At 37.8% G+C, this 21,251-nt stretch overlaps 3 protein-coding genes across 4 annotated transcripts; 1 reads left to right on the top strand and 2 right to left on the bottom strand.

Moving 5' to 3' along the window:
* Positions 1 to 3,067: 3,067 nt before the first annotated feature.
* LOC131320698 (uncharacterized) lies at positions 3,068 to 7,297 on the top strand. 2 transcript variants are annotated; one of them, XM_058351496.1, is made up of 7 exons: positions 3,068 to 3,146; positions 3,183 to 3,327; positions 3,423 to 3,515; positions 5,031 to 5,280; positions 6,308 to 6,404; positions 6,769 to 6,834; positions 6,966 to 7,297. In XM_058351496.1, the coding sequence occupies exons 1-7, from the start codon at positions 3,099 to 3,101 to the stop codon at positions 7,161 to 7,163; spliced, it is 897 nt and encodes a 298-aa protein (XP_058207479.1). In that variant the 5' UTR covers positions 3,068 to 3,098; the 3' UTR covers positions 7,164 to 7,297. The 2 variants fall into 2 exon arrangements, with proteins under 2 accessions (XP_058207479.1, XP_058207478.1); XM_058351495.1 differs by having other exon boundaries at positions 3,084 to 3,327.
* A 131-nt stretch (positions 7,298 to 7,428) lies between these two features.
* Positions 7,429 to 7,878, bottom strand: LOC131320701 (receptor-like protein EIX2). The gene has a single exon (XM_058351499.1). It carries the CDS (start codon positions 7,876 to 7,878, stop codon positions 7,429 to 7,431), a length of 450 nt encoding a protein of 149 aa, XP_058207482.1.
* Positions 7,879 to 7,950: 72 nt separating this feature from the next.
* LOC131320696 (receptor-like protein EIX1) lies at positions 7,951 to 14,729 on the bottom strand. Its single transcript, XM_058351493.1, has 2 exons — positions 13,509 to 14,729; positions 7,951 to 9,435 (listed from the first exon to the last, which is right to left on the bottom strand). The coding sequence occupies exons 1-2, from the start codon at positions 14,668 to 14,670 to the stop codon at positions 7,952 to 7,954; spliced, it is 2,646 nt and encodes an 881-aa protein (XP_058207476.1). The 5' UTR covers positions 14,671 to 14,729; the 3' UTR covers position 7,951.
* Positions 14,730 to 21,251: the final 6,522 nt, after the last annotated feature.

Below are 21,251 nucleotides of genomic sequence, written 5' to 3'. Positions count from 1 at the left end.
CTTTGTGGTGAACACATCTTGCACTTCCCCCCATGTCAGCAAAGAGCGGGGCTTCAAAGAATGGAACCACTGCTTAGCCTTATCTTTGAGCGAGAAGGGAAATAACTTCAAGTGAGCTTGATCTAGCTGTCCCGGCCCGGTCACAAAGGTGCTAACGATAGTCTTGAATTCCCGAATGTGAGCATAGGGATCCTCCAATTCACGCCCCCGAAACTCTGGTATAACCCGATGGTACTCTGGCTTAAAAGCAAACGCATTAGCGGCAGTGCAAGTGGGAATGGCTATCGGGGAGACATGTGGATCTCTTTCTGGCGTTAAATAATCGCGCAAAGTGTGCGCTGCCGGTTGATCTGCCATTGGGCTTAATGGAGGTGATAACTCGCGAGATGCAAATCGATGTATCCGATTCGATAAGGGGCTACGATAGATATTGAGCATACAACTTGCACAGACCAATAAAGCAGACTAGAGGGGCTATGCCACCGCCTCGTTCTCAAACAGTTTTGTGGGGTTATGCCACCACCACAGCTATATAAGCAATAATAAATAGAAAGTAAAAAGGCAATTGATGCTCGACTAGCTTCGTTAAATCTTAAGTCGAATTGGTGGCTCAGTTAGAGGTATCCGCTAAGTTGAGTTCAATACACATAAAAGGAAAATTAAATGGAGTACTTACAATGGTTTGTCGATCCTCCAAATAAGCTAGATAAAGAAATCCCCGGCAACGGCGCCAAAAATGCTTAGCCTCCGAACCTCGCCTTCCAATAAGGTTGAAACACCCCAAGCGTAGGGCTAGGTCGTCGATAGCATAATATCTGGAAGTCCGGGATCGTACCCACAGAGAATCGAAATATAGCTAGTTTGGATTGTAGGTTTATATGGTAGAGTGCGGCGTTCAAGACGGCCAATTAGGTTTTTCTTAGAATCGGTGAAAATCGCCCGGGCGAAAGACTAGGAAAAAGCTTAATTAACTTAAAAGAGGCAAGTCTAAGGATCTTCTAACCCTTGACAAAGGAGGTTACCGGTTCTCGGGATAACTCAGGCGAGAGTCACGACCGCGTGCTCACGCCCGGAGAATTTAACTTTAATGACTACGTTAAATGAAAGATGTGATTAAACGGAGGCGAACCAACTTGTTTGACAATTTTATCGAACACATAGGAGGTCACGAGCCCTCAGAGAGCCGCTTGCCAAGACCGCTTGACAAACGCCTCACCAAGTAGTTAACACCCCTTTGCTTGGACCAAAAATGCAAATTAAGCACTATTCCGTAAATCATGCCTTTAAGCCCTAATATTTGAAAACCAAATAATCACCTAAGTCCTCGGGAAAGATTATCCCAAGACTTGGCCAAACAACTACTCACACATACTTAAAGCAAAAACCAAAGCAAAAAAATAAGACATGAATTTAAACCGATAGAAATAAAAATAAAGTTGATTTTATAAAGGATCTAGTCCGCGGCTACAACATTAATAAACGAGAAAACATTAAACGACAAATACCTTGAGGAGTTCTTGAAGAAATTAGCTAGAAAAGCTTGAAGTTCATTAATGGAGTTCTAGAAAACTAAAAGACTTAAAGTGGAAGATGACAAGATGATCAAGAAGAGAGAGAGAGAGAGAGACCCTATTTATACAAGGTGGTCTCTCTCTCACAAAATATCCCAAAAAATATCCTAAAAGTAGCCAAAAGTGGAAGATATTCCAAAAGTAGAAAGTAGAAAAAGCAGCAAAAACGTGGCTGTATTCTGCAGTATGAACCGGTACTGGCCAAATCCCAGTACCGGTTCATAGGTCTTCAAAAGCTGGAAAACGTAAACTCTGGACAACATGAACCGGTACTGGGATTTGGCCAGTACCGATTCATAGGAGGCAGAACTTCAGACTTTGCTTTGCTTTGGCCCAGACAGCCCGACAGCGACCCGACACCATCTTTGCACTAGGTTAATCACCCGACGGGGCTTGGTGGAACATTGCCTCACTGCCTCGAACCCTTGGATACTTCTGACTACGATCTTTGGCGCTAAGAACCGCCTTAGCACCCCGTATTACCTGAAACAACCAAAACAAAACCTTACGTGCAAAATGAGATACAAAAGATATTTAAGAGAATCAAAATGCTACAAATTAGAGAACTAGAGCACAAAGATTATACAATCTTGGTTGCTCATCACTTATCCCTCTCAAGCTTTATCCCCTTTTCTTCCCTTCTTAACAAACAAGTCGTTAATGGGATTGTAGACAAATCAGGTCCTCAATGAATTAACTACGAGTAATTACTACATAACTTATATATGTTTTCAAATCGAAGATTAGTTCCACTCGATTTGAGATTGAGATTGACTCAACCTCAAATCGAATCAATTTGAGATCGACAAAAGTAGTGTGACATTACTTAAGAAACAAAAGTAATGTGACTTAGTTTGACTCGATTTGAGATTGGATGATAAAAGGAGGGATTTTATTTGAACCCTAAAATTTTCCCTACAACACCATAAAATTGGAATTAGTTTTGTTTTTAATACGAACTGAAATTTTAGGGATGTTTGGCAAAATTTTATTCAATTTTTTTTTTATATCGGTGAGTTTTTCTTTTGTGAATTAGTGATTTGTGAGAGGAATCGGAAAAACAAAAAATAATAATTCAAACTAAATTTTTTTGAATAATGAAAAATAAAAAAAAGATAAATTTTTTGACTCATTTTTGTCTTTATTTAAAAAATTATGAGTTTTTTTTTTTGTCATTTGTTAAACCTAATCTATTCTATCATGGGAGACTTGGGGAGGGGAATGTGTACTTACGAGAATCGAACACTGCCCATATGTGTGAGAGTATAAGAGAGGCATTAACTGTATTCCACTCCACTTCTAGAAAATTATGAGTTTGATGATAATTTTTTTACACAAACTAACAATCCAAAAATATTTAACAAAAAACTCACAGCTTAAAAATAAATAAAATTAAGCTAATTGGCTAATTTTTGCGGAAGCAGTTTAATTCCTTCTCTAATCAAAATCAAGTTCCACGGACCCAGGTTTTTTTTTTTCCAAATGCTCCGCAGCCAAATACACCTCGTCTTGTGTATCGGCGCGCTGATGCTCTTGAGTAAAAAACAGCAGTGGCCGACATTCTGGAGAGAGAGAGAGAGAGAGAGAGAGAGAGACAGAGAGAGAGAGAGAATGGAAGCCCTGAGATCCTCGTACGGCGGGGACTCCGACTCCGACTCCGATCCTCTCCCAACGTCAGCCGCCAGTTCCGTACACCAAGCGCCAAACCCTCTGCCTCCACCTCCTCTCGACCTCCTCAATCCCCCCAATTCTCTCGGTAACGAATCTCCTAACCCTTTCAATCCCTTGCTTTATAACGCACACAATTCGGAGCTTATGACCCACCATGTGTTTGGTATTTTGACGATGAAGGTACACTAGACTACTGGCAAGGTGGTCAGCCCAGTCGAGTTCGGAGCTTCCCTCACGTTGAAGGAAACTATGCTTTGCACGTTTACATCCCGGGTAATTCACTGTTACTATGTACTACTTGTAGACTGTACTTCAAGATTGAACTCAAAAGCCCTTTTTGCAGTGAATTTTTTAGAACTGTTGTATCTTTTGATTGTTTTTTTTTTTTGGTTCGACGGTAAGGGATTGTTTGGGCCAGCTTATGCGCACCTCGACTAATCCCCGCCCCAGTCCGGTGAAAGGCAGGCCATCCGTGGGACTAGTGAATTCATAGGTTGTCTTTTGGAAGGCTTTTGCTTATGAATAACTTTGAGAATTGGGCATCTCCAATCATTCATTAAACGATAAAATGTTGGATGAAAGTTATTTGATGAGAAAATGGCAAAAAATGTGCTCCAATCATATTCACCAAAGTGGTAGCAAGTTGAGGAAGAACTTAACTCTTACTTAAATCAAGCAAGAAGCAGGTTCTTCACCACATTTGATGAATGAATATTTTGTGGATAAGCTTCATCTAAAAAAAGATCGGATGAAATGTTTAACAGATCAAGGATTGGGAGCTATGAAGCACTGACATTGCTAGAGATCGCAGTTTTCGTGTCAGACACTCTGAGGATGCCCGACACGCCAGGGTCGTGCAGGGACACGTATGGAACACGCCGCGTGGCATGTCCCTTCAATTTTATTGTTTTCGATGGTGGGAGTCGCCGGGTACTACATGGGGACATGACAGGATGGTTTTTATAAAATCTTAAAGCTTTTTTTGAGATGAAATATTTATAACTTTAAAAATCTTTAGCCAAAAGTGAAATGTAAAATACATATGTGCGTGCATTGGGCATACACCTTCGGTTGATAAGGCATTTGATAGGAGTTCTAATCCAAATGGTTAGTGATTGCAGTGGAGGTTTACATAGATAGAAATTTGGTTGAACAAAATTGCCCTATCCCCTGCCATGTTCGTGCCCCATTTTTTTTTTTTTTAATTTTTGTGTACCGTGCTAGCAATGTTCTAATAGTCGGTTGATAAGTCCCATTTTTTATACAGTAATTGTCGAGCGATTAATCGGTACGTATTAATTAATAATCGGCGAATAACCATTAGTCGGACCTAATCGGATAGGTCCCACCAAGTGCCAACTGATTAATTCCTTGTTTTAGAACACTGCGTGTTAGTGTCTTTCTCCGTGCTACATAGATTGGAAGAATTCTATTCATAAAAAAAGGGTTAAATTGGTTCCCTTTAAAAGTTGGAAGTTTGGGGAAAAAATCATGATGGGCCATTGGAGTGATTCATATCCAATGAAGCTTTTAACTAAATTGATAATCCAGTTTTATCGAAAAAAAAGAGTGTAATGAAGATGGTCTTATGGCATTTGTTCGTTCAATTGTGTTTCTTAAGGCACCGTTAAGGATTAAACCAAATGGTTGGGTCAAAAGGGGAATTGGATGACAAGAGTTACTGGTGTTGTCTGGTTTGATGATGCTTGAGTTTCGAAGTGTTCCGATTTTCCATTGGAGTTTCTGAGTTAGAATACTGCATCAACATAAGTTATATTTTCATTGTAGTTCGGATACCTCCAACACCAAAGAAGGAGTTGACCCAGTTTCTGAAGAGGGTCTCATCTCTTGTGCCTGGTTTAAATGCTATCGACGTAGACATCCCACTCGAAGTGCTGTGCCCCGATGATTTGAAGCTTGAACAAGTTTCCCTGGGGAGAGTATTCCACATAAGTTTGGGGAGAACTGTTCCAATTCGAGTGCATCAAATCGAGTCAGTGGTGGCAATGCTTCGTCAAAAGCTTCAGTTTCAGAGGAGGTCAGATATAGTTCCAAATATGATGTTCCAATTCAATTACTAAGGGTCCGTTTGGTGACAGTTTTTTTCCCTATTAATGTTGAAAGAGTTTTTGTAAACAACTTAAGAAAATGTGTTCGGTAAGATGTTTTTGTTTTTTGCTTACTATATACATTTACAAGGATTCCGTAACTGTCAAAACATCTTATATATGTTTCACTTGTTTTTTGTTTTTTGAGAGTAAACAGTAACTAAAACCTATCACGTAGGCAACTCAAGTTCAAACCTCTGGAATAGGAATAAAAAATCTTGTTAGCAGTAATTGTCTCTCCCTCTCTCTGGAATAGGAATAAAAAATCTTGTTAGCAGTAATTCTCTCTCTCCCTCTCTCCTCCACCATTGGCAACCTTAACCACCCACCATGGCCAAGATCCTTTGTCTGATAACCATGACCAAATAGCATTCCTTTTCGAATTTCGAAAGCCCCAACACAATGATGCCCGCGCCATTTGAGTTTATTAAATCACCCTCAAATCACACAGAGCCCCAAAATCTGACCCAAATTTAGTGGTGGTGGTGGTGGTTTCATGCAAATCCAGACGTAGATATAGAGACCAAAAAACAAGTCCATGAAGAGACACAAATTTGCTGCGTAACATCGGTAGGGCTACAGATTTATGGCTGTCTGGGGATTTGAAAGTGGTGGAGGCTGAGGTTGTCATGTCACCCAACATGTTTATATGTCTTTTCATTTGATTTTAGAACAAGATGTTACTAAACATGTTTTTAGTTGTCATTTTTTGACAAAATAAACATAATTGCTTTTTCAGTTATTAACAAAAAATATAAACGTTGCCAAACGCACCCTAAGCATGTCAATGCAACATAACCTTTTTTTGACAAAATGAGCATTTTCACTTCTCAATAAACAAAAAGCTATAAATGTTACCAAACGTACCCTAAGCATGATATTGCAAAGCAACTTTTTTTTTTTCGGTGTGTGTGTGTTAATGATGTTATCTTCTCCCATTGTTGCAATGTGAAACAGGTATTTGATTGATTTTAGTGAGTGGGAGGTGTTTGTGAATGATGATTGCACACGCTCCTTTCTTTCAGTTGAGGTCAGAAAAGAAGGTTTGGCAGAGGTAGGCTCGAAATCATCCTTTTCATACTGTTTTGCACATTTTCTGCTGGTTTTTTCCTCCTCCTGAGGTTTGTCCATTGTCTAATTTGAAGTGGAAAGTTGATGTATAAATTGTACCGTTTCGGACTACTATATTGTTTTTGGCGTGCTTGACTTCGTATACTTCCAAATAGATGACATTTATTTCTTGCCTCTGCCCCCTCGTAAAGAAAAGCATTCACATTGTATTGTGCGGTATTTCATGTATCGTGAGTTTCTCGAGAACTCCATTATTATAATTTATTTCATCCCAAGTGGGCTTTTCATGAAATTTTACTACTACTGCAAAAAGCTGCAATGTTTAATTGTATTTGTGTTGATTTCAGATAAAGAAGCAGATTCAAGCTGTTAATGAGGTCTACAAGCTTCACAATCTTCCTGAATTTTACAAGGTTGGGACTATTGTTCTTCGTAATTTTTCACAAGGCTATTCATTTTGCTGTATTAATCCAAGTAAAAATTTAATTGTTCTTTTTCTTGTCATGATGGGGTACTTTTGCTCTGCATTGGTTCTTGGCCGCAGGATCCACGCCCTCATATATCGATAGCTTGGGGAATGGGTGATATTAGTGATTTATTGAAGAGAGTGGTTGTAGAAGCTTTGAAGGAATTCACTGGGCTTAGAGGATACGCAGGAAAATGTATTTTTACCTGCAAATTTAGTGGTATCAACTGTAAGATAGGCAATAAAGCCTACGAAATATGTAAATTCCAAGAATAATATATCTATTGAGGGGTCCTTTCACCACTGTCGTTGACTGGTGAAACACTTGGGTCTCATTAGAATTGTAGTTGTAGCCGACTCTGAAGTAAAAAGATATTGAGCGAATAACAATATAGTTGTTCTTTTGTTCATGTAGTTACTATTATCTTCTAGATGGACAACCCAACATAGTTCCCTTATTGTTGAAACTATAAAGCAAACCAAACATCGAGCCCTTTTTTTTTTTTTGCTTTTTTCACAAAGGAACAAAGAAGCGCTATTTTCATCTACGAAATATATAGCGACATTCAAAAATGAAATCGCAAAGTTTATGCCAAATATCTTCTAGCACCCGAAAATAAGTGATTCTCCAAGGCCTCTTGAACAGTATAGGACCCAACACAATCCAAAACCCAACTGCAAATCCAAGTGCCATGCTTGCAAAGAACAACGCTTCCGAAAATCCCTCTCCATCTTCTTCACTTCCTTGTCGATCTTCTTTAGGAGGGAGTGTCTTGATTGGGTTGCAGCTTGTGAGTGGAGGCCCACAAAGATTGTTGCCATAAAAACCGGATTCATTCATGGTTTGAAGTTGAGTACTTGATGGAATAGACCCTGTCAAATTGTTAAAAGACAAGTTCAAGTGACTCAAGAATGTCAAACTCGACATGCTGGGAGGAATTACACCAGAAAGTTGATTTAGTGACAAATCAAGAGATTCTAGTTGTCTCATATCACCAATATTCCTTGGGATTCTTCCTGTCAAATGATTGCCAGACAAATTTAACGACCACAACGCCAAGAGTTTAGTGAGTTCCTCCTGATAAATTATTTCCAGAAAGATCCATGCTTGTCACCAATCCAAGAGTGGTTCTATATTCAACATCTCTTCCTTTGGTCACCAAAAATGCATTATCTTGAACTTCGAAAAAGCCACGCAGAGAAGGCCGAGAGTAAATCAAGTAACTTGAGTTGCTTATATCAGTCATGACCCTAAAATTGGCGAAACATCTAGGCACATGACCAAATAGATTGTTATGAGCAACGTCCAAGATTTGAAGAGAGCTGAAAAGACATAGTTCATATGGAAGGTTGCCTGAAAAGTTATTCGAACGCAGATCCAGAACTATCAATCCTAACAAGGCATTGCCCATCCACGGTGGTATGGTTCCAGTAAGTTTGTTTTCACCAAGGTCGATGACCAACAAAGATGAGCAATTTCGCAATGTCTGCGGTAGTTCCCCTGTGAGGTTGTTGTGCCGCAAGTGCAATGAATTAAGTCCAGCTAGCAGTCCGATGGAGCTTGGAATGCTACCCTCCAGATTGTTGTTCTCTAATTTGATGATTCCTAGGGATTGCCAATGCTTCCAACAGTCGGGAATTTTTCCCGACAAACGATTACGTCCAATATTGAGGTAGTACAATTGATTGGGTTCCTCTCCCTTATCACATAACATGTGGTAAATAGATCCTGAAAAAGAGTTATTCGAAAGATCTAGCCAAGTCAAGTTAGGGAAAATGAGCGGTAGCGAACCGTTGAAGAGATTGGAACTTAGGTCAATCGTGGCAAAGGAACCCTCAACATTTAAAATGCTTGAAATCTCTCCACGAATTTGGTTACAAGAGAGGTTTACGAACCATAATTTGGAAAGATTGGGCCAAAATAAGGTCGGAATGGAGTTTGAAATTCTTGTGTTGGTTATGCTCAACGAATCCAACTTCATTTGAGATGGAAGCCAAAGGGGAAACTGTGGCCCTAACGTCCATAAATCCAAACTCAAAATTTCAACTTGGAAAGGGGGAACCCAATTCTCACTTGCATTCAAAGTTAAATTGTTTCCACCAGCATCTAGGTCACGTAATTTCGTGAGACTGGCAAAGTGAACATCAGAGACGACACCCTCCAACAAATTATTGGATATGTACAAGCTTTCTAACTTTCCAAGACGCCCAAGACTTTCAAGAAGGGTCCCATTGAACTTATTATTGGAAAGATCTAAGCTTATCAAGGATGATAATCTTCCGATCGACGTTGGAATGGGACCAGAAAAAGAGTTTCCATAGAGATCAAAGTAGGCGAGACTTGTTAGTTGACCAAGCTCATAAGACAAGTGACCAAGAAGAAGATTCCACCTCGAGCGGAAGGTTTCTAACTCTTTAGACTTGCATCGAGAGAAACCTACGAAAATGTCTGCTACCTCCCCGGAAAACTCGTTATATGATAAATCAATTGTCTTCAACTTACAAAGTTTTCCGAGTGATGTTGGTATACTCCCCTGAAGTTGATTTTCTGATAAGTCAAGGCTAACGAGGGAAGTAAAGTTTTCAATGGCAATTGACACCGCGCCATGCAAACGATTCCCATTGAGACCGAGTGACTGGAGATGGCTTAAACTATACAACCAATTTGGTATGGTAGAATTAAAAATATTATTAGACCAATCGAGAACTCTGAGTGAAGTCATGTTTTGAAGACCACTAGAAAGTGGACATTCAACAAAACATCGACTCAAATCTAGGGAGACTAGATGATTAAGACTGAGAATCCAACCTGGTACAGATGATCCAAGATAGTAATTATAGGAAAGGTCGAGGATGCCAAGTGATGTAAAGTTAATTTTGTCAGTTGAAGAAGGAGGGACGACATACTTGAGTCCACAACCAGACAAGTATAATTCTACCAGCGAAGGGAGGTTGCTCGTCACCTGTAGCCAGTCCAATGCTTTGCTGAGGTTTACACCACTTATATCGAGGTGTTGTAGCAAAACAAGATGCGAAAGCCATTGCAAATTTCCACAAAGTAGTCTGTCGTTATATCGAAGATCAAGGTAACGCATGGAAGTGACGTTTCCTAGTTGAGGTGGAATGGTTCCACCGAATTCCGCCCCAGAAAGGTTGAGGTATCTCAAAGTTGCAATAGAGCCAATGAAGCTAGGGATGTGAGCCCCTTCAAAATCATTGTTGCTCAAGTCCAGATATTGGAGGGACTTCAAATTCAGCAAAGAGGGATTTAGCTTTCCTCCTAATCGATACCTCCTATAAGCTTCATAGTCAGGATCATTTTCATAAGTTTCCTCATGAGGATTCCGAAGTCAGATCTCGCGGACATGACCAGTGAAGGATAACATTAGGAAAATGATATTGGCACTCCAAAAATTGATGCAGACATTTCAAAATCAGTGTAATTCCAAAGCCATTTTCTTTTTCTTTGGAATTACACTGATTTTAGAGTGCCTGCATCAATTTTTGGAGTGCCAATATCATTTCTCTAACATTAAAATCGTTGAGAAATGTAAAATTGAAATTAAATTTTTTGTGAGGACGAAATTGAAACCGAGCATATTTTGTAAGGACCAAATAAGTAGACAAGCCAAAATACAAATGCACCCCCACTGTGTCCAAAGCCGTGTCCCCCTCCAAAAATTAAATTATTGTTTTGTGCGGTATTTCTTGTCGGCTTTTCATGAAATTTCATTTCTACTGCTGCAATGTTTAATTGTATTTCAGTTGATTTCAGATAAAGAAGTAGATTCAAGCTGGTAATGACGTTTACAAGCTTCACAATCTTCTTGCATTTTATAAGGTTGGGACTATTGCTCTGCGTAATATTTCCCAAGGCTATGCAAATTTAATTGTTGTTATCATGATGGGGTACTTTTGCTCTGTAATGGTTCTCGGTCGCAGGATCCACGCCCTCGTATATCAATAGCTTGGGGAATGGGAAAGAGAGTGGTTGAAGAAGTTTAGATTGAATGAACTGGGCTTATAGGATACGCGGGAAAATGTATTTTTACCTGCAAAGTTAGTAGTACAATAAGATAGGTCGGATAAAAAAAAAAAAAACTATAAGATAGGCAATAAAGCCTACAAAATATGTACTCCGTAAATTCCAAGAATTATATATCTATTGAAGGCTCTTTTCACCACTGTTATTGAGTAGTGAATCACTCGGGTCTCATTAGAATTGTAGTTGTATAGACTCTTCAGTGAAAAGATATTGAGCCAATAACAATAAAGTTGTTCTTTTGTTCATGTAGTAACTTCGTGACGATAGTTTTATCTTTTGAACTTTCAATACAAACAATTTCTGCTTGAAGTCTTTACATCCAGCTAATTAATGTTAAATATATGAATGAAGTTCGAAGCTAATCGCATTTACTGTAATAGCTAATCAATTATGTATGGAAGCCAACGCAGAATACAAAAGAGTAAAGTCTAGCCTACATCCACAGAAGATATATTACACAATCATATATTACAGGTTACATAGTGAATGAAAAAACACTCAAAGGTACCCACTATTATCTTCTAGATGGACTACCCAACAATTAAAATTCCCCTATTGTTGAAACTATAAAGCATACCAAACACTGAACTGGTTTTTTTTTTTTTTCACAAAGGAATAAAGAAGCGCTATTTTCATCTACGTACGAAATATATAGCGACATTTAAAAATGAAATCACAAAGTTTGTGCCAAATATCTTCTAGCACCCGGAAATAAGTGATTCTCCAAGACCTCTTGAACAGTATAGAACCCAACACAATCCAAAACCCAACTGCAAATCCAAGTGCCATGCTTGCAAAGAACAACGCTTCCGAAAATCTATCTCCTTCTTCATTTGCTTGTCGATCAACTTTTGGAGGGAGTGTCTTGTCTGAGTTGCAGCTTGAGAGTGGAGGCCCACAAAGATTGTTGCCATAGAAACTAGATTCATTCATGCTTTGAAGTTGAGTACTTGATGGAATTGTCCCTGTCAAATTGTTAAAAGACAAGTTCAAGTGACTCAAGAATGTCAAACGTGACATGCTTGGAGGAACTACACCAGAAAGTTGATTTAGTGACAAATCAAGGGATTCTAGTTGTCTCATATCACCAATATTCCTTGGAATTCTTCCTGTCAAATGATTGCCAGACAAATTTAACGACCATAACCCCACAAGTTTAGTGAGTTCCTCTGGGATCTTTCCAGATAAATTATTTCCAGAAAGATCCATGCTTGTCACCAATCCAAGAGTCGTTCTATATTCAACCTCTCTTCCTTTGGTCACCAAAAATGCACCATCTTGAAATACCAATGTGTCATTCGGAATAGGCAAATACATCGAGTAACTTGACTTACTTATTTTTGCCATGACGCTAAAATTGGCAAAACATCTAGGCAGAGGACCAAATAGATTGTTATATGCAACATCCAAGATTTGAAGAGAGCTTAAATGACATAGTTCATATGGAAGGTTGCCCAAAAAGTTATTCGAACGCAGATCCAGAACTACCAATCCTAACGAGCCAATGCCCAACCATGGTGGTATGGTTCCAGTAAGTTTGTTTTCACTAAGGTCGATGATCAACAAAGATGAGCAATTTTGCAGTGTTTGAGGTAGTTCCCCTATGAGGTTGTTGTGCCGCAAGTGCAATGATCGAAGGTTAGGTAACTGTCCGATGGAGCTTGGAATGCTACCCTCCAGATTGTTGTTCTCTAATTTTATGATTTCTAGGGATTGCCAATGCTTCCAACAGTCGGGAATTTTTCCCGACAAACGATTATGTCCCATATTGAGGTACCGTGCCATGTTAGGTTCCTCTCCCGTATCACATAACATGTGGTATATAGATCCTGATAAAGAATTATTCGAAAGATCTAGCCAAATCAAGGTAGGGGAAACGAGCGGTAGCGAACCATTGAAGAGGTTGGAACTTAGGTCAATCATGGGAATCAAACCCTCAACATTTAGAATGCTGGAAATCTCTCCACGAATTTGGTTACGAGAGAGGCCTGCGTAATCTAATTTGAAAAGAATGGGCAAGAACAAGGTCGGAATGGAGTCTGAAATTCCCGTGTTGGCTATGCTCAAAAAATACAACTTCATCTGAGATGGAAGCCAAAGGGGAAACTGCGGCCCTAACTTCCATGAATCCAAATCCAAAAGTTCAACTTGGAAAGGGGGAACCCAATTCTCACTTGCATTCAAAGTTAAATTGTTTCCACCAGCATCTAGGTGACGTAATCTCGTGAGATTGGCAAAGTGAACATCAGAGACAACACCCTCCAACGAATTATCGGATATGTACAAGCCTTCTAACTTTCCAAGACGCCCAAGACTTTCAGGAAGAGTCCCAATGAACTTATTATTGGAAAGATCTAACCTTACCAAGGATGAGAATCTTCCGATCGACGCTGGAATGAGACCAGAAAAAGAGTTGCTATTGAGATCAAAGTCGACGAGACTTGTTAGTTGACCAAGCTCATAAGGCAAGTGACCAAGAAGATGATTCCCCCACGAATGGAAGGTCTCTGACTCGTTAGACTTGCATCGAGAGAAACCTATGAAAATGTCTGCTAGCTCCCCAGAAAACTCGTTACTTGATAAACTAATTGTCTTCAACTTACAAAGTTTTCCGAGTGATGTTGGTATACTCCCCTGAAGTTGATTGTCTGATAAGTCAAGGCTAACGAGGGAAGTCAAGTTTTCAATGGCAATTGACACCGCACCATGCAAAAGATTCCTACGAAAACCGAGTGACTCAAGATGGCTTAGACTATACAACCAGTTTGGTATGGTAGAATTAAAATTATTATAAGACCAATCGAGAACTCTGAGTGAAGTCATGTTTTGAAGACCACTAGGAAGTGGACCACCTTCAAACAAACATGCTCTCAAATCTAGGGAGACTAGATGATTAAGACTGAGAATCCAACCTGGTACAGATGGTCCCAGAAGGGAATTATAGGAAAGGTCGAGGATGTCAAGTGATGTAAAGTTAATTTTGTTAGTTGAAGAAGGAGAGACGACATACTTGAGTTCACAATTCGACAAGTGTAATTCTACCAATGTAGGGAGGTTGCTTGTCACCTGTAGCCAATCCAACGCTTTGTTGAGGTCTCTATTACTCATATCGAGGTGTTGTAGCAAAACAAGACGCGAAAGCCATTGCAAATTTCCACAACGTAGTTTGTAGTTAGATCGAAGATCAAGGTAACGCATGGTGGTGACGTTTCCTAATTGAGGTGGAATGGTTCCGCCGAATCCCGCCAAAGAAAGGTTGAGGTATCTCAAAGTTGCAATAGAGCCAATGAAGCTAGGGATGGGAGCCCATTCAAAATCATTGAGGCTCAAGTCCAGATATTGGAGGTGCTTCAAATTGAGCAAAGAGGGATTTAGCTTTCCTCCTAATTGATACATCTGATAAGCTTCATACGTATAATTTTCAAAAGATGCCTCGTAAGGATTCCGAAGTCGGATCTCGCGGACATGACCGGTGAAGTTGTCACAGACAACTCCGGTCCACTTGCAGCAATCCTCCCCAATATCCCAAGAGGACAACCGTTTCATTGGGTCTATCAAATCTTGCTTGAATTTAAGCAGGGCTTCCCTCTCATTTTCGAAGCAAGTGATATTATTATGATGAGTGTGATTGGAACTGCTGCTGATGCCATTGCAGAAGCAAACATGGAAATTTGGAATGGTGAAGAGAAAGCAAAAGAAGAAAGCAAAAGCTGCACTCGTAGTCATGGATGAAAGCATGATCGATCACATGCAAGACACACAACTCAATGTGGTTTTTCAGCTTGTGATGATTATTTTATTTGCATCCAATGTTATTAGGCTGGTCTTTCTCGATAAAGTTTACTTTTGTTTGTCCTTATTGAAAACAAAGAAAATCGTATTTTTAATTTTTCGTCAAACTTTTGAGGATTATTGGTCCGTCTCGATGAGATAAATTGAAAAGTGTAATTATAACTTTCATTCAAATATTTTTTAAAATATTCAAAAGAAAAGACTAAAAGACCCAGGTTTTTTTGTTTTTCTTTTTTGGATAATTTTAATAATATTTGGGTGAAAATTATAATTATATACTTTTTTGATGTGTCTAAAAAAAATGAAAAACTAAAACATTATTGCTTTATTGTGGGTATGTGGTCCGTAGTTTGGCTTGACTTTTATTGACTTGGTAAAGTATAAAGGATTGAGAAACTTTGGAGAAATGAGGACTTGTTATTTATGATGCCCTGGCATGTCTAGTCTAGATCTAGACCTTGACCATTACTTGAAATATTTTTCGTGGAACAATAATTTTATGCACCGAGGATAAAAATAATAATAATTCTATGTTGCCAAATTTTTTTCAAAAATATCCTTAAAAGTGAAATTAATAATTAAGATTCACTTTGATATTTGAGACCCAAATATCCAAGTGAATCTGAACTACAAAAACTTTTAGGGGTCCATGGAATTTAGTGCAAAAATTAAAAGGCAAATGTTATGATCCCTTTAACTTACTGGCATAAGAGCCTTTCAAATCATGAACAAATACTCCCTAATTTCAGTAGCCAATGTCAGAAAATTTGACAACCTTATTTCCATGTTTTTCTTTTTAATTTTACTTGGAGGATTTGTGCTTCAATTTTACTAGGAGGATTTGGTGGCTAACTATTATCTTAAATTTGTTTTCTTAGGGAGTAGTAGATTGTTAAAGAATTATACTTTATAATATAGTTAGTGATTATATATGATTCTATTGTTCAGGTTAGGCTCGGTTCTTGTTGTTCTTCGATTGCATTGCATTTGGCCTCAAATGAGTGGTCAAGCATATTACTTATTTTTCAAACTTTTCCATGTCCCTTCAATATTTACTCTTTTAGAAAATTTATAATTGTTAATTGAAAACACATGAATTTTTATATTTCATCCTTTGAATTGGCATGCGGTGAAATTGTTTGGTATCAATTCTTTTTGGTGAGAATTTGGTGGATATTAATAGAAACATTTATTTTCAAAAGTCCAGAGAAATTATGCCTCTTCGTGCTAGTGACCCTAGCCATTGGGAAAGAGACTGGTGACCCTAATGCTCAATGTCTCTCTTTCGCTAGATTATCTTAGAAAAAAAGTATCACGGGCTACCAACCTTGGTGACTTTAAGTTCGATATTGGATCCAATCTTGAGATATTTATTTTGGTCATGGTGCTGTTTGATTGTGGTTCCCCATTGTTGGTGGATATAATGTTTTGATCACCACTAAGAATGATTATTAGTTAAATGCCTCATTGGTTTAATTTGTTATTCTGTTGTACACCTCTGATGCAGAATGGAAACAGCTTACTATTTAAGAAATGGAAATCTAATTTTATTGTTTTGGTATTAAATTATTTTTGATTATTCCGCTTTTAAGTGCCATTTGTTTTGGCAAGTTTTCTTTTATTCTCTAGTATTTAGATTTGAGAATATCTCAAATCTTTTAATTTTGGTAATAATTGAGTCAATTAGCGATTTATCAGGATTCAGCTTCTTGTTTTTCTAATTCCTTTTCGGTCTTAGTTTTCTAGTATAAAATAAGTTGTAGGGTGACATTAAAAGTTGGTTGTTATTGAATTAAAGAAAAATTGAGAGTTTTCTCATTATCGTGTGTTCGAAGAGAGAGTACCTCTAGTTCATACCCATTTGTGTTTATGTTTTAAAGAGATAATCTTTAACATAAGCAAGTTCATGATCTCTTCTAGCAACTAATTTCATAAAAGGAGGCTGCGTTGCATCAGTTGGTATCAGAGTTCTCGTTCCAATCCTGACTATGGCCGGAGGACGTGCTGGAGGTCGAGGTGGAAGAGGAGGTCATACAGTTAGTGTTGATGAAGTCTATGAGCGAGATGAGGTTGCTCGAGATGCTCGAATGGAGGAAAGGTTGTAGCAAGTCTTGGCGGCGATTGGGTTACTTACCCAACGCATGGAGGCTTTTGAAGTTGCAATCCCACTGTGCCATCATCCGGTTCAATCTTGGTTTTCGAAAGAGGAAGAGGTGTCGGATGACGTTTCTATCACCAAACCTTTGGCTGGTAATCATCAGACAAGGGGGAGGACAATGGTGAATGAAGCTACCATTGAGTGGTCATTCACATCAAATATTATTCCAGATCCAATTGTGGATTGGAGTAAACCGCCAGTTTTTGACAAAGAACAAGTGGAGAAAATTACGAAAGGAAAAAATCAGAAATATTGGAAAAAAAAGTTTTTACCATGCTTGAAGGTGATGAGATTGGTTGAGATAATCAATTTGAGGATTCTTTTTGGGAATGTACTGAAGCTATTGTGAAGAAGAATATTTGGATTGCGTACTCAGAGCAAATTGTGGCAAACAATATTACTTTTATTTTTCCTGACTCATCTTTACAGTTTGGGGTTCGAAAAATTAATTTGAGGTACAAGATTGATGCAGACAAGTTACGACGAATCCAACTTTATAAACTCGAGGACGAGTTTCTTTTAGACGGGGAGAATGATGCAGAATGGAAACAACTTACTATTTAAGAAATAGATATCTAATTTTATTATTTTGGTAATAAATTATTTTTGATTATTCCGCTTTTAAGTGCCATTTGTTTTGGCAAGTTTTCTTTTATTCTCTAGTATTTAGATTTGAGAATATCTCAAATCTTTTGATTTTGGTAATTATTGAGTCAATTAGCGATTTATCAGGATTCAGCTTCTTGTTTTACTGATTTCTTTTCGGTCTTAGTTTTTTAATATAAAATAAGTTATAGGGTGACATTAAAAGTTGGTTGTTATTGAATTAAAGAAAAATTGAGAGTTTTCTCATTATTGTATGTTCGAAGAGGGAGTACCTCTAGTTCATACCCATTTGTATTTATGTTTCAAAGAGATAATCTTTAACATAAGCAAGTTCGTGATCTCTTATTGCAACTAATTTCATAAAAGGAGGCTGCCTTGCATCAACCTCGTATTCAAAATTATATTTTTATTGTATATTATTAAAGCAATTAAATAAATACCCTAGTTACTAGACTTATTTAGGTTCTCCTAAATTATTTTAATCCCTGCTTCCAAAATTTATTTAATATACGTGCTTTGTCATTCACTGAGCTTTCAGCTGACCGATTTATTCCAACTTCTTTTTCAGGCAAGTGAGGGAGTTAGACAAGGTTTCTTGCGGTATATTGGGGATTTTTTTTGCATTTGATCTCCATAGGATGTTGTATTTTAGTAATATGATTTTAATCATAGCTTTCGCACTTTGTATAATTTTTGGGTATAAATTGAATTCTTGTTTTGTTGGTGATAAATTTTATTAATTGGTTCATGAGATGGTTGTGCCCCATTTTTATTTTTGGTAACTACCACATTCTTATCATGGGAATTTATTTGGTGTTGATTTTATTTAATAACCAAAAATTATTACCGTTCGATGACTTCAATTTTTTTTTTCCAGTCTTTGTGTTTCAAGAGTTGACCTTGTAGTACACGGCCAGTCACTTCCTGACGTCTAACATCAACCGTGAACCACACTTTCTCTAGTACACAAGGAAGACTTGGAAACAGACAAATGAGGAAGACCGGAAAGACTTCTAGCCACACTTTCTCTAGTACACAAGGAAGACTTGGAAACAGAAGACTTCTAACCGGACGCGGGGGCTCTGCTGCCCAGGGTGGGCAGCAGCCCCTGCCCACACTCACACACACTCACACACGGCACCGTTTCACACTCACACACGGCACCGTTTCGTTAAAGAAAAAAAAAAAAACTCTTCCGCTTGCAATCCTAAGGAGCAGAAACGTGATTATGAGAGCCTTAGAGTTAAAATTTAATTATGTCTCTTTAGAATAATATAATCAGAATAATAAGATCTTCACGTCAATTCAAATGGATTGAAAATTGGAGCACTTAATTTTTTAATCATATTTTTTAATATATAAACGGTCTAAAAAATTAAGTGTGCCACTTTTTAATTCGTTTTTAATTCGTTTGAACAAGTACGAATATCTTATTATTCTAATCATATTATTTTAAAGAGATATAATTAACTTTTGTTTATAGGACTCTCATAATCACGTTTCTGATCTACAGGATTCTAAATAAAGAGCAGATACTTAATTATGAGAGTCCTAGAGACAAAAATTAATTATATCTCTTTAAAATAATATGATTAGAATAATAAGATATTCGTACTTGTTCAAACGAATTAAAAAGTGGCACACTTAATTTTTTAGACAGTTTATATATTAAAAAATATGATTAAAAAATTAAGTGCTCCAATTTTCAATCCGTTTGAATTGACGTGAAGATCTTATTATTCTGATCATATTATTCTAAAGAGACATAATTAAATTTTAACTCTAAGGCTCTCATAATCACGTTTCTGCTCCTTAGGATTGCAAGCGGAAGAGTTTTTTGTTTTGCTTTAACGAAACGGTGCCGTGTGTGAGTGTGTGTGAGTGAGGGCAGGGGCTGCTGCCCACCCCTGGGCAGCAGAGCCCCCGCGTCCCTTCTAACCACACTTTCTCTAGTACACAAGGAAGACTTGGAAATAGACAAATGAGGAAGACTAGAAAGACTTCTACACATCGAAAAGACAAAGGAAATCATGTCTTGTAATTACCTGATGGGTGAATAGCGGATCCCTGTTTGTAAACATTAGAGCATCCACAATGGTTTATTAACTAATATTTTAATTGTGTCTCTTAAGACTTCGCAAATAAAAATATATTTTTTGTGCTACAATACTTATATAATTAGCAGAAAGTCTACACACACATACAATTTGTGCACAGATTGTGCACAGATTTTGTTGTGGGGTCCACCACGGGTCCCACACAAATCATCCGAGCCGTTCATTAAATGTAAAACATTTTTTCAAGGGTCTCCGTATAAAATAAGCGCAATCCGATACCTATAAGTACTCGATCCAACCATATAATTTTTCATTATTCGGAAATCTAAATGAAAAGTTAGATGGTTGGATGAAGCACCTATAGGTATCAGATTGAGCTTATTTTTTTCGGAGCCTCTCAAAAAAATATTTTACATTTAATGAACGGCTTGGATGATTGTGTGGGACCCGTGGTGGGCCCCACAACGAAATCTGTGCACAATCTGTGCACGATTGTCTGTGTGTATAGCAGGACTCTATAATTAGTTTGTGCGCTAGAGTGTGTTAATACTTATATAATTAGTTTGTGCGCTAGAGTATGTTAAATCTTGTAGTGTATTAGCATGTGTGCCAAATTTGACAACTATATTAGCAAATAATAAGTGGATCCCACCTCTATGATTCAAACTCTAACCATAAAATATAAATGACCACTACTCCTAATACACACTTGTGATTTTAACATACAAATTTATCAAACTCATTGTGGATGTTCTAACACACTTCTATGTTAGCAAATGTTTCACACGCACTTATGAGATTCATTTTTATCCTAATATACATTTTGACATACAAATATACTAAACCTATTGTAGATGCTCTTGGGTTTCCCTGTATTACTTTAATCCCCGTTTCTAAAATTTATTTAATATATGTGCTTTGTTATTTATTGAGCTTTTAGTTGACGGATTTCTTTCAAATTCTTTTTTAGGCAAGTCAGGGATAAAGGCAAGATTTCTAGTAGTATCTTGGAGATTTCTTGTATTTGATCTCCATAGGATGTCGCATTTTAGTAATAAGATTTTAATCAACGTTTCCGCACTTTGTATAATCTTTGAGAAAAAATTGAATTCTTGTTTTATTGGTGGTAAATTTTATTGGTTGGTTCATGGAATAGTTGTGTCTTATGCTTATCAAGGAAATTTATTTGGCGTTGATTTTATTTAATTTAATAACAAAAAATCATTACTGTTTGATAGGAGTGTTATTCGGTCGGTACGGCTCGGAGTGGATTTGCCGGAAACTAATCGGGTTCGGGGTATATAATTTGGGGACCGATTCTAACCGGTATTAATTTCGATTCAGTTCGGTTCGGGATGGAATCGGTCCAGTCGGAAATTTTGGTCCTCCCAAAATGGAAGAATCAGCCTTTCTCCGGCGACTACTTTGGCCTCTTCTCCAGCGAAACCTTGAGAGAGAGAGAGAGGGAGGGTGGGGGGTCCTCTATATTAAGCACTTATCCATATTCGAATAAGTTGATTTTTTACGGAATTCCTTAAAAATATATTTTAAACAAATTGAACGGCTCTGATCATTTGCATAGGACTCCAAATGAATCTCTCACGAAACTTGTGTCAAAATTTGTGTCAACATTTGTGTAAGAGGAACCGGCCCCTATATATAATACTACTAGTATATATGTTGGGTTTTGTGGTGTTAGTATCACA

Source organism: Rhododendron vialii, chromosome 3a (genome assembly GCF_030253575.1).
Source record: "Rhododendron vialii isolate Sample 1 chromosome 3a, ASM3025357v1".
NCBI lineage: Eukaryota > Viridiplantae > Streptophyta > Magnoliopsida > Ericales > Ericaceae > Rhododendron > Rhododendron vialii.
This window is presented reverse-complemented; position numbering and strand designations above follow the sequence as displayed.

Excerpts from the sequence above, each read along its gene's own strand:
- LOC131320698 (XM_058351495.1), top strand. The coding sequence starts at position 3,099 with ATGCTCTTGAGTAAAAAACAGCAGTGGCCGACATTCTGGAGAGAGAGA. Across the intron at positions 3,328-3,422 it reads CAATCCCCCCAATTCTCTCG|GTACACTAGACTACTGGCAA; the intron begins GTAACGAATCTC and ends TTGACGATGAAG. Across the intron at positions 6,405-6,768 it reads GAAAAGAAGGTTTGGCAGAG|ATAAAGAAGCAGATTCAAGC; the intron begins GTAGGCTCGAAA and ends TGTTGATTTCAG.
- LOC131320701 (XM_058351499.1), bottom strand. The coding sequence starts at position 7,878 with ATGAGACAACTAGAATCTCTTGATTTGTCACTAAATCAACTTTCTGGT.
- LOC131320696 (XM_058351493.1), bottom strand. The coding sequence starts at position 14,670 with ATGCTTTCATCCATGACTACGAGTGCAGCTTTTGCTTTCTTCTTTTGC. Across the intron at positions 9,436-13,508 it reads GAAGACAATTAGTTTATCAA|AAAATCAACTTCAGGGGAGT; the intron begins GTAACGAGTTTT and ends TTGACTTATCAG.